The sequence below is a fragment of the Xenopus tropicalis genome, chromosome 5 (assembly GCF_000004195.4).
Source record: "Xenopus tropicalis strain Nigerian chromosome 5, UCB_Xtro_10.0, whole genome shotgun sequence".
Taxonomy (NCBI): domain Eukaryota; kingdom Metazoa; phylum Chordata; class Amphibia; order Anura; family Pipidae; genus Xenopus; species Xenopus tropicalis.
Genome location: NC_030681.2, coordinates 16,863,800 through 16,876,137, shown reverse-complemented (window position 1 = coordinate 16,876,137; position 12,338 = coordinate 16,863,800). Strand labels below are relative to the sequence as shown.

At 40.4% G+C, this 12,338-nt stretch overlaps 1 protein-coding gene across 5 annotated transcripts in view; it reads right to left on the bottom strand.

Annotated features, from left to right (window-relative positions):
- eml4 (echinoderm microtubule associated protein like 4) overlaps positions 1-12,338 on the bottom strand; it is a 124,521-nt gene that overhangs the window by 37,123 nt on the left and 75,060 nt on the right. For 3 of the 5 annotated variants that reach the window (XM_031901657.1, XM_031901659.1, XM_031901658.1), the window contains exons 2-4: positions 11,204-11,386; positions 3,532-3,655; positions 2,259-2,438 (exon numbers count right to left, since the gene is read on the bottom strand). In XM_031901657.1, coding sequence (XP_031757517.1) covers positions 2,259-2,438; positions 3,532-3,655; positions 11,204-11,386 — 487 coding nt within the window. 5 annotated transcript variants of the gene reach the window in all.

Here is a 12,338-nt window from a genome sequence, read left to right as displayed (position 1 = left end):
CAAAGTTTAAAGGGGAACTCTAGCTTCCGAAACTAAATTAGTTAAAGAACCCCACACAACACAGAAACCCCTAATATACCTATCACTGTAATCTGTTCCTTTAAAAAGTATAAATAAATACCATTTTTATATGCTGAAATCCAGCTGCAACAGTTCTTCTCTTTCTGCATCATCTGAAATCCTGGCAGGGGAGGAGGGACTAAAACACTGATGTTACAAACTGTAACAACTCCTCCACAGCTTACAGACAGCATGCAGGAACTACATAACCCACAATGCATTGCACTGTGATGTTCCTTTTTTATTGACATCATGTGTGCAGGGAATTGTGGGATTTGGAGGATGCAGGCTGAAGGCAGGCTGAGGACAGTCTATTACTGTTACATTTTGAGTCTCAAAGTAGCCAGCTAGATCAGCAGAACAGGGGGCGGGGCTTAGGGAACTGTTCCAAACTATATTATTACATTAAAAATCAAGAAAAGGCTGCATATTTTTTAATTGATGAATATTGCAAAGTTGCTTGAAATTATATTTCATTTTCAAAAAGTTCAAGTTTGGGTGGAGTTCCCCTTTAATGTGTTTTTTTGTTGCTAGGGTCAGTGACTGCCATGCTATGAATTGCAAACTGGAAAGAAGCAGTATAGGAAAGAAAATTTCAAGGTGAACTTCCCCTTTAAAAAAACTATAAAATAAAACAGAATTGTATCTGTTTAACCACATGAAATATTATTTTACTAAATGGCTGCAGCTCTGTTCAACATATATATGTATGTACACACACATACACACACAGGTTCTGCTAAACCCATTCCCTTACTCATTATTTTATAATTCAAAATATATCAGAACAGGCAAAGACTGCCATTACAGAATTTGGGAATTGTGTGTTCTACAGTAGCCTTGAACTTGCAAATAATCTAGATTCTGAGGGCAAAACACAAAGGCAGTTTGAGAGCTCTGTGCCTCCCACGCGGCTCCCACACACCGTGATATAGATGGGGATTTAGCCACGCATATTGAGCAAGCGCTCGTGGGCTCCCTTCCCTTGCCAGGATCTTTGAAGTCAGATTAGATATAAAGCAATAAAAGTCACGCTGAGCCAGTTGGACTATAGGCGGGATACATTTTTGCTGAATCATAAATGGAAATGAAATGTGATCTATGAATATTTTTGCCCTTTCGGAGATGGATGTGCAGTGTTTTCTCAGACGCCAGCGACTGGCCATCTGCTCTCTCAGAGCTGCCAATGACATGGCTACTACTCCCCAGGGCTAGTAGGCATCCCGGCTGGCTGGTAATAAATGCTCTGCGTTTCCCTTAGGCCCAGTGATAGATTCCCTTTAGCCTACTGCACCATCGCTGGTACTGTATGTTCCAGTCTATAACAAAACAGACAATTATCCCATAAAGCAATAAAAAAAGGAATAAAAACTTCTTATGTCTGGCAGAGCAAATAGTGGGTTGTACAAGATAGTTACAATGACACCCACGGCTTCGGAAGCTCTTATTCATACTTGTGAATGCAAACCTGTGTTTTTAATATTCTTCAAAAGCAATTGCAAAATTAAAGGGAAACGCTCTATTTCCACATGGGCTAGAGTGTGCCCAGAGCATTCCTTGCCTGCATGACTACTCTCCATACTAAGTGCCTAGGAATTCTCCACAGTCTTAAGTTGCGGTAACAAGCAAACAAGGTGGCCATAAATACTAATTATATTTACCAAGAACTATAGTAAGCATTAAATCATATGTGCAGCTACTGTCTCTACTTTGCCATTTGGTTTCTACATGGCTGATGTCCTGCCAGGCGTCCAGGAAGCTACAGCACTACCTGTGTCATCTACAGATATGCTCCTTTGGCACTGGCTGGCAATCTGTGGGTTCTAGCAAATGCCAGAGGGGCTACTGTAAGACGCCATAGACAGTTACTATTTAGCGGGCTGCGGTTGGGGCAGTTTGGGCTTCTTTGTACTTAGAAGGAGGTGCTGCATAAAGCTCAGGACTGAAGACCGATGCCCAGTCGACACTGTGGAATGTGACCACTGACCCCTACCCTGTGCTGTTCTGATCATTTCAACCTGAAGCAGTGATTAAACTGCCTCCTTAGGGTATGTAAGGGATTTATTATTCCTTTATCTGCATGCAAGAATGTAAGAAGAAAAAAATAAATAAAGGTTTTATGATGAGAGAATGGTGCCAGTGGGGCTAGTATCATTACAGCTCTTGTGGCCGGCACAGCTGAGTACAGAATAAGAAACCTTTTTGCTGACGCAGGGTTCTTGCTTTCCTGATTTTGCCTGTGTGTCTGGGCTGGCTGAGGGGAAGGCTGGGGAGAAGGGGACGCTTGATTTAATGGATTGTGCAGATTTTGATCATGTGCATGAGATTCCTCTCTCTCTCTCATTCCTTGGGGTTTCTCTTTCCTTTTCTCTGAGCCGCTGCAAAGAAATAAATTAAAAAAAAAATAAAACAAATGAGAAACGAGGCAAATCAAAATACATGAAAATTGGAGAAGAAGGTAGAAAAGCGGTGAGGATTAGCCTGGGTCATCTTACCAGGAGTTACACTGCAACAGATCAGCAAGTAAAAACGTTAGATTAGAAAAGGAATATAGAACAATACTTGGAGGATGTGAAACAGGAGAAGGGTTGAATGCATTAAAGGTGGAAAATACAGTTTCATTGCCTTCAACACAACAGACTGTAGTGGGTCTTTTTTTTTTTTTACACTGATCCAGTGTTGGACTCGGCCCCCTAGAGCCCACCAGAAAACCTGGCAATCAGGGCTCACTCATACAAATCGTAAATGTATAATGATATAGGTGTTATATAGTGGGAATCACAATAGGTTGCTAGCAGTTGTCCTTAGCTGGGGCCCACCAGGGTCTTGGCCATCGACAGATGTTCTGGTATCCTGGCAGGCCAGTCCGAATCTGCATCAGACAGATTTAACCACATAGATGTAGTGCTTGCATGGCAGAGAGAAGAAAATAACCGCTCTGGAAAGATTTTTGGGCTATTCTGTTGGTTTCTCTATCCTTACACAAGTCACCTTATATTATTTATATTATTATTTCAGCTTATTTAGAATAGTAGCCCAGGCCAGTGCATTTTTAATCCAAGAGGAACACAAATCTGGGGTCTGAGGTTAGAGCAGGTTAGGCTAGCAATTATTATATATTGTAATATTTTATATTGTTATCCGTAAAAAAATACAAATTTATTAAAAAATTCAATATAATAAATGAATATGTATATTATTCTTTCCCATATGAATGAAAAATAGACACGGAGATCCCATGCTGCCCACTAGGCAATATTTTTGGGATATTTTACATTAATTCTCTCTTTCGCCACTGAGGGAAACTGGTGACAATGTTGGCGCTAGACTTTAGTAAACCTTGTGCAATAAGGCCTATATCTAAAGTCCTAGCAGCTCCTGATTAGATGTATATTTGCCATTTTCCATGCTTGTCTGCCAAAATGGTTTAGGACTGTAGGATCCACAGTTTTGCTCAATAATCTCTCATACCTTTTGGCGGCTGATGACAGTGTATCCTTTTTAGCGACAGATGTAATATGGCTTGGTTTCCTGGTGCCAGCACCTCCATTTGTAATGCAAGACATAGACAGGGCTTCACGCATCGTGGCTGGGCCTAGAGCAAGAATAGAAAATGGAAGATATTCAGTCAGTGCTTGCAGAGCTTTTATGACGTTACCTGTTAGACTTTTTATATATGGTCAGTATCCCCTGAAAGAATCAGACCATTTGACCGATCACATTGGTGTTCCATGTATATGTCAAAACTAATTAAAAAGAGCCTGTATGAAAAGCAAAGAGGTGGGCGCAATGGGATTGCACTCGGCACCAATGAGATGCCTCCAGTTTCCTAACAACGTTTGTTCTGCAGAGTCTGAAATTTTTCACTCAACACCTCTTTCAATTACAGTGTGATATTAGTGCCAGAAATCAATGGGCCCTACATTATGAACAGCTCTTTTTCGTGTTAAGCGCTACGCCACTTTGTCTAATTAGTCCTCGCTCAGCAGTTTTGTGCAGGGAAACCCGAGGTTCTCACAGTGTGATTGGCAGAATTCACCAGGAATTGCTTTGAGCCAAATACCTCGTTTTAAAACACTGATTCGGCACCACAGATGCTTCAAACAAGAATCAACTTATTGCAATGAATAAGAATGCTAATGGTTTATCAGTTGACAGTTCTATCATACTGCCTTTCAGATATAATTTTATAAAGCAAAGCAGCGAACTGTACTGACACCTTCATTATAAACAGCTCTTTGTGTGCTGGGAAGAAATGTCATCAAATTATCGCAGGCACGCTTATGGCATGAATATTCCAACACACGATAAGGCAGCTTAGCTCCAGGGGCATATTGGGCATGTCTGCCAATTTCATATCATGTGTCAGTTACCAGAGTAAGGAGAATAGAGCAAACTAGTTATCAAAGCTTTATCAGTTGGCTTTGCCCAATAACCAGATGTGAATTTAATATGAAATCAGATCTACATTTCAGTACCAAGGATTAGTGCCAAATCTGTCAACGATCAAAGAGCTGAGCGCATCCCTCATACATAATGGATAATTCTAGTGAAATGAACGTGCGAGGCTCGAATGCTCAAACCTATTTCTGCCTAAGAGGTCTGCAGAGTAGCAATAAAAGGATGTGTCCATCTCTTGTTACATTTAGAAACTGATCAAATGGACTACGGGATTCCATGACAAAAGGTTTTGTGCCAAGTTTTTTGTGCCAGTAATTTTGTCTCAATTTATTATGCAACAAAACAAGATAAATCCGAATGCAAAACCTGTCGAGATCATGTAAAAGCCAATAGCAGGTGTCGCCCGTGATAGATCTCTGCTATCGCGGGCAACAAACCGATCTGAAAAGGCTTTCCAGTGGCTGTGTTTTCTGAAGTCGCGCAAAGTTGCCTACGGGAGGAAACTTTGCACGACTTCGGATTACTCCTATTGTTGCCGGTGGAAAAGCCTTTGCGGAGCAGTTTGTCACCCATGATAGAGATCGATCATAAGTGACTGAACTGATCTGTGGGTTCTTACCTTTAGCGGTTTTCAGGGTTTTTTTTGACGCTTGCTATTGTGCGAAAATATGAAAAAGTTGCAGTTTTCATGTTTTTTCTACGTCAGATCTCTTTTCAGATCTTTTGATAAATGACTGACATTTGTGTAAATGAGTTTAGTTGTAGTTTAAAAACTATTGACAGTTTGGAGGTTTATACAGAACCCTGCTGCTTGTAGAAGTCATATAGCAAATCATTTTTGAGACACTGGATATTTTCAGGCAGCAGACACAATAAGGAGGATTAATGGAGCTATAAGGGACATAAATGTACCTGTTGTGCTTAGTACAGGAGGAATGCACAATGCTGTTCCTGTTGCAGAGCTTTCCTTGCTTCTATAAATGTCCCTACGTGCAGTTTGGTCCTTGCCTGAGGCAGCTATTATGTCTGTTTTTCTCAAAAACTACCTCCTGTAAAACTTGCCAATGTGCAATAATACTCTGAATATCCTCCAAAACTAAACTTAGCCCTGTCGGCTATCTTTTGGGGCACGTCCGTGACTTGGAGAAACGGCAATGACATTCTCTTGGCCAAGGGACTGGATGGACTACAGCCAAATATGGATCAAAGTAATGAAAGGCAGGATGATATAGGGACTGATATGCAGAGCCGTGAAACAGAATACATAAATCAATTCACTAGCCACTAAATCAATTCACTAGCCACTAAATCAATTAACTTTGCCATTTTACCTTGCAAGAGAGAAGCACCTTTATTCTGCCCAAAATAATTTCTGAATAGATGTTTGTAAAATTAGGAAGTACAGGTATAGGATCTGTTATCCAGAAAGTTTTGAATGACATTAAAGGCGATCTCCCATAGACTCCATTATAAGCAAATAAATCATTTTATAGTCTGCATCACTGCAAATGTGATCAGAATTTAAGGACTGGGTAAGCTGTTAATATCTCAGTTTGCTACTAACTTAGCACTTCTCATAGCCTTCCTGTTGTGTTATCTTGGCAGTACCTGATGATGTCATTGGGGGGATTTCCATTCCATATTGAAGGTGGAACTTTACAGTTGTATGTGTGTAAGCATTTCCCATAAAGATAACTATAAACCTATATCAGCACAGACATTCTCTTGTACAAAGTGCAATTCTGCAGAAAAATCCAACCCAGCAGCTCAAACCACCACTCCAAGCTTCCTTCCTGGTGAAACCACTAAAACTTGTGCAAATAAAGGTATATGCGTCCCCTACTAAAGTAGCATTATATCCCTTGTGCAACGTGAGCGCAACCAGTATGGCTTGGGATTTTGTCTATTTCAATCATAACAAATCTCAGGTTTTTGTTATTTTTGCGCTAAACAGGACAAACAGAGAAACTGAAGCTACTCCATGTTTGGTCCTTGCGAGGTAGATAATTAAAATTCCCAGTGCACAGATAATCCTTCTGTATAATGGATCCTTGCTAACAAAACAGTCACAGCAAAGGTGGAAGTTAGGGTTTGTACAGTATACTGGTAATTAAAGCATTTACCTTGTAAGGATCAAACATGGAGTAGCTTCATTTCCCTGTTTAGCTCAAGAAATAACAAAAACAGTGTGTTTTTGTAAAAGAAAAAACAGGCAAATAGTATGTTCAGTGCAAGCCCTATTCATTACATTCATGTTGAACAAAGCAGTATACCGCCCCTTTAATGGGAATTTAATCATGAGCTATGAGTTTATATTTAAGCACAGGTATTTTAAAAAGAAAACAATTATAACAGTTACAAAGCTGACTAATATCAGCAAATAAGTGACTTAAGTGCCAGTAAGCCTGTGAATGAGACAGAATTGGGGGTTACTGCTGTCACTTACAAGTTAAGGTGGCCATACATGTTAAGATTTGTTCGGTTGGCAAGGTCGCCAAGCGAGTGAATCTTCTCCCGATATCCCCACCTACGGGTGGGCGATATCGGGTGAATTCAGGCTAATTCAGTCGTTTGGCTCTGGGGCCAAACGACTGAATTAAAACACCAGTAATAGGCGCAGTCGGTTCGGGGACCGCATCAACGAGCCGATGCGGCCCCCGATCCGACTACCGTACATTTTTTTAACCTGCCCAACCGATATCTGGGCGATTTCAGGCCAGATATCGGGCAGGCCCATCGTTTGTGCCCCTACATTGGCCGATAAGCTGCCGAATCTGTCTAAGGGACCAATATCGGCAGCTACAATCGGCCCGTGTATGGCCACCTTTAGAGTTAAGGTAACTACTAAAATTAAACAATTTACATTTTTTTTTACATTTACAAGTTCTAAAAATCTAAAACGGCCATGTAACAGTAAATACTGGTTCCACACCAAAGCATGTTATTTTTACTTCCCCCCAGTTTATCTGATAAATGACAGGACCTTGCAGATAAAAGCCTGACACTACAGAAATAAATCTAATAAAAGTGTCACATTGCTTTATTCCCTTTGCTTTACAGTAAACAAGAGTGATGGAAGCTTGCATTATTCATGGTATTGAGAAATTCAGCTCTGTACTAAGGAAACATGCATTATAGATTATGAACTGGGGGAATGCGGCTGGTTATGCCCAGGGGCAAAAAGATGGTTGTGTAGATTGAAACCAAAGGGCATTTGAATAAAACTTCAAAGCAGAACTTCCGCTTCAGAATCCAAATAGTTTGCCTTTGTATTTTTAGCCCTTCTGATAGAATTAACCTTCTGCTTGCAAATGAATATGAAAAGGAAATCAACTATTGCTTTATCCACAGGGCTGTTTCTATAGGGAATACAGTAACCTACATTACTGAGACATTGGAGATAGTACATTAAAGGCAGATGTTAGTTATAAACTGGCATCTTTTTATTTGAACATTATTAATACTGCCTGATTATTTTCATAAGATGAAGTGGCACAGAGTTAATGAAAGACACAGTAAGGCCACACACATTGACCGAGTGTGCAGAAGTATGGTGGCTGGCACAGTCCAAACAGAACAACAGCATGACATGCAGCTGGGCAGGAACCAGCAACTGGCTATAGCCCACACCTGCCCCATCCAGCTGCATAACCATGAGCACTAGAGCCATTCAGTGAATAAACTGTATACTTGCCAAATAACACTTCTGTTTTATAACAAATGCTTATCCTTGTAAATTAAAAAAAAAAAAAAAAAAAAAAAGAAAAACAAGTAGTGAATAAGTTGCATATAAATGATTTGCGTTATGTGCACTTGTGCTACACTTCCAGGAAAAATAACTGGTTGGGTGTTAACAGCCGTTTGCAGCCAATAACAATGTAGTAGGCTCAGTGGTAGGCTTTATAAATAAATGTGCAGAACCATTAATGGAGGCAGGAGGAAAAGGTGCAAGACCTTTACATAAGAAAAGTGCTGATTACTTGTAGCAGTGATCCCCATCCAGTGGTTCATAAGCAACATGTTGCTCACCAACCCATTTGGTGTTGCTCCCAGTGGCCTCAAAGTAGCTGCTTATTTTTAAATTTCTTGCTTGGAGGCAAGTTTAGGAAGCCCAGAGACACAGTTTTACCCCAAGCAGAGCCTCCTGCAGGCCAGCAGTCCAAATGAGCCAATCAAATAGCCAATCACAGCCCTTATTTGGCCCCCAAGGAAGTTTCTTCATGCTTGTGTGGCTCCCTAACACTATTTACATCCGAGGGATGCTCATGAGAAAAAAAGATTGGGATCCCTGACTTAAAGGATATACGGGCGGAAGCAGTGGTTCTCTTCTATATAAGGGTGTTGGGCTAATGTTGTTCCACCCATCGCAGCAGCAAATGGGGTACTTGCAATGTGAAATACGGGGGTGGGGGGGGGGAGCCTATGTTAATCTGTTACAAACAAGAAGGAAATATTATTGTTGTCCTTATCCATTATAGGCAAAGCTGACTTAGAAGCTGTGCTAACTCACTCCAGTATACAAAGGGAAAGAAGCTGTAATGATTCATTTAAAGCAGGGGTCCCCAATCTTACTCTTGAGCCACAGTCAAATGTAAAAAGACTTGAGAAGCAACACAAGCACCATAAAAGTTCATGGAGGAGCCAAATAAGGGCTGTGATTGGCTATTAGGCAGCCTCTATGCACCCTATCAGCTTACAGGGGCTTTATTTGGTAGGAAATCTTGTTTTTATTCAACCAAAACTTGCCCCCAAGTCAGGAATTCAAAAATAACTCCCTGGTTTGGGGGCACTGAGAGCAACATCCAAGGGGTTGTGGAGCAACATCACGGGGAACTTGAACTTATCCATTATAGGCAATGCTGATAGAGAAGCTGTGCAAACTTATTAAAAACATATGGGAACATAAGGGAAAACAACTGTAGTAATCCATTATTTTTCATGAAGATATGCTTAAAGTGGCACTGGATTGTTTGGAAAACTCATTTGCTGCCCATCGCCATTACTCATAGCTGAAGGAGGGCACTTTTTGTTCTATAAAACTCCCTTCACTGATATTTAAATAGAAGAATATACTGTACAACTACAGCTTAATTTTGAAAGGACAGAGTGCACTATATAGGAAAAGTTGCCTTGTAATTCAAACCGTAGCTGGTTCTACTAGCTTTGGGGAAAAATATCAGTCGGCTGCAAGAGAATACCTGACCTGATTACCAGTGAATGCTGAAGTGAAGCCAACTCTGAATGACAAGTTGTTTCTAGATAGCGTGCTACCATGCTACATCTTTGAGGTGTGTTTTGCCATAGGCAATAGCAATCTATTGCTGTCACTCAAGAGAAGGGAGTTCTGAACAAGTGTATATAGAGGGTGCCACAATATTGCCATCTCTATTTAACATACTAAGTATTGATTGAAAATAATAAGGGTTCAACCTGTAAAGAACAGGTTTTGCTGGTGTTCTTTTAGTATGTTACAGACAGATCCATTTTAACTGGTCTTGGTTTTCTGTGTTTTTTTTTTATTTTTTAATTAAAGATGTTGGATATTTATGAGAAAGCTCCAAATTATAGGAAAGCCACCTTCCATAAAGTCAATTTTAAGCAAATAATGCTGTGTATAACCCAGTACATCTCTTTCCCCAAGCCTCTATCCTATAGAAGCATACTGCTGACTTGAATTTAAGTGGCATAGACTACTTGCCATGGGACAGCAGCAGTATATCTTAAGGTGGCCATACGTGGGCAGATTTTAGCCACTGATTTGGCTCCTTTAGTCTGAGTCAGCAGCTTATCTGCCCTTCTATGGGGCACTCGGACAGGCCTACACCAACGATATCTGGCCAAAGATTAGGCAGATATCGATCAGACAGGTTCAAAAATCTTGTCGGAGCAATGACCTTATCAGCTCATGTGTTCCAATGCTCCGATGGTCTTTTGATCAGACATCCCTTGACTCAAGGTATGAAAACATAATTTTGTCTCTTTATAGGTCCCTGGTAAGGCCCCCCTTGAGTATGCAGTGCAGTTTTGGGCTCCAGTCCTTAAGAAGTATATTAATGAGCTGGAGAGAGTGCAGAGACTGCAACTAAACTGGTAAAGGGAATGGAAGGGTTAAACTATGAGGTGAGACTGTCGAGGTTGGGGTTGTTTTCTCTGGAAAAGAGGCGCTTGCGAGGGGAAATGATTACTCTGTACAAGTACATTAGAGGGGATTATTCCCATAAAAACGATCAATGCACCAGAGGGCCCCCCCCTTTAGATTAAAGGAGCTTCCATTTGAAGCAGCATAGGGGGTCCCTCACAGTGAGGGCAGTGAGGCTGGGGAATGCCCTTCCTAGTGATGCTGTAATGGCAGATTCTGTTAATGCCTATAAGAGGGGCCTGGATGAGTTCTTGAACAAGCAGAGTATCCAAGGCTATTGTGATACTGATATCTACAGTTAGATCGGATCAGTTCAATATTGCGGACCTCAAGGAGGGCACATCGGGGAAAGATCTGCTTTTGTCTGGTGATGTTACCAAATGAGTGTCTCATGCAATGTATGGCCAGTACGGTCACTGTCTTTTAAGGAAATATAATGAAATGTGCTTTGGAAATAAACTAATAGAACAATTTATACATTAACAAGTATTTGGATCTTAAAATTAGGAAAAAAAATAGCACTTGCACTCAAGACAAGAAATTCCTTACTGTATACACTTTGCAAAAAAAATAATAGGAACAATGAAAGTAAAGCAAATTCACCTTTGCTGGGTACAGCTTTTCTTACAGTGGCCACTTGATCTTCGGATATGGCCAGGCGCCGGAGGACATCGGCCAGGGCTGCTTTAAGCACAGTGATTTCATCTTCTTGCTGCTGAACTCTTAGCTCCAAGGCAGACAGGCGGTCTTGAACATCCGAGGTACTCGCAGCAGAAACACTGTCATCTGTAACAGCAAGGTAGAGAAGGAAGAAGTTACAAATGAGTCCACACTCAGGTAATTGGCTCCTGATGAAATGGACCCTAGCAAATAACAGTAAATAGTAAATAAAAAATTGTACATTTTCCAGGGGAAGCATCAAAACAGTGTAAGTTCCAGGGAAACACAAAATCCGAGAATGAGTTTGGATAGCAAAAAATTGTGTCAATTCCTAGAACATGGGAAGATCTTGTTGTGTAGCCCTCAGGCTTGGAAAGTTGCTAGTTGTTAATTTTCTCAAGAGGGAAATTCATAATTTCAAACAGAAATGGGATCCGTTATCCGGAAACTCGTTATCCAGAAAGTTTTGAATTACGGGAAGACCATCTTCCATAGACTGCATTCTAATCATATAATTGTAATTTTTAAAAATGATTTCCCTTTTCTCTGTGATAATAAAACAGTACCTGTACTTGATCCCAACTAAGATATAATTACCCCTTATTGGGGGCAGAACAGCCCTATTGGGTTTATTTCATGGTTAAATGATTCCCTTTTCTCTGTAATAATAAAACAGTACCTGTATTTGATCCAAACTAAGATATAATTACCCCTTATTGGGGGCAGAACAATCCTATTGGGTTTATTTCATGGTTAAATGATTCCCTTTTCTCTGTAATAATAAAACAGTACCTGTACTTGATCCCAACTAAGATATAATTACCCCTTATTGGGGGCAGAACAGCCCTATTGGGTTTATTTCATGGTTAAATGATTCCCTTTTCTCTGTAATAATAAAACAGTACCTGTACATGATCCCACCTAAGATATAATTAATGCTCATTGGAGGCAAATCAACCCTATTGGGTTTAATTAATCTTAAAATTATTTTTAGTAGATTTAAGACATGGAAATCCAAATTACAGCAAGATCTCTATTCTGAAAAGCCACAGGACCTGAGAATTCTGGATAACAGGTC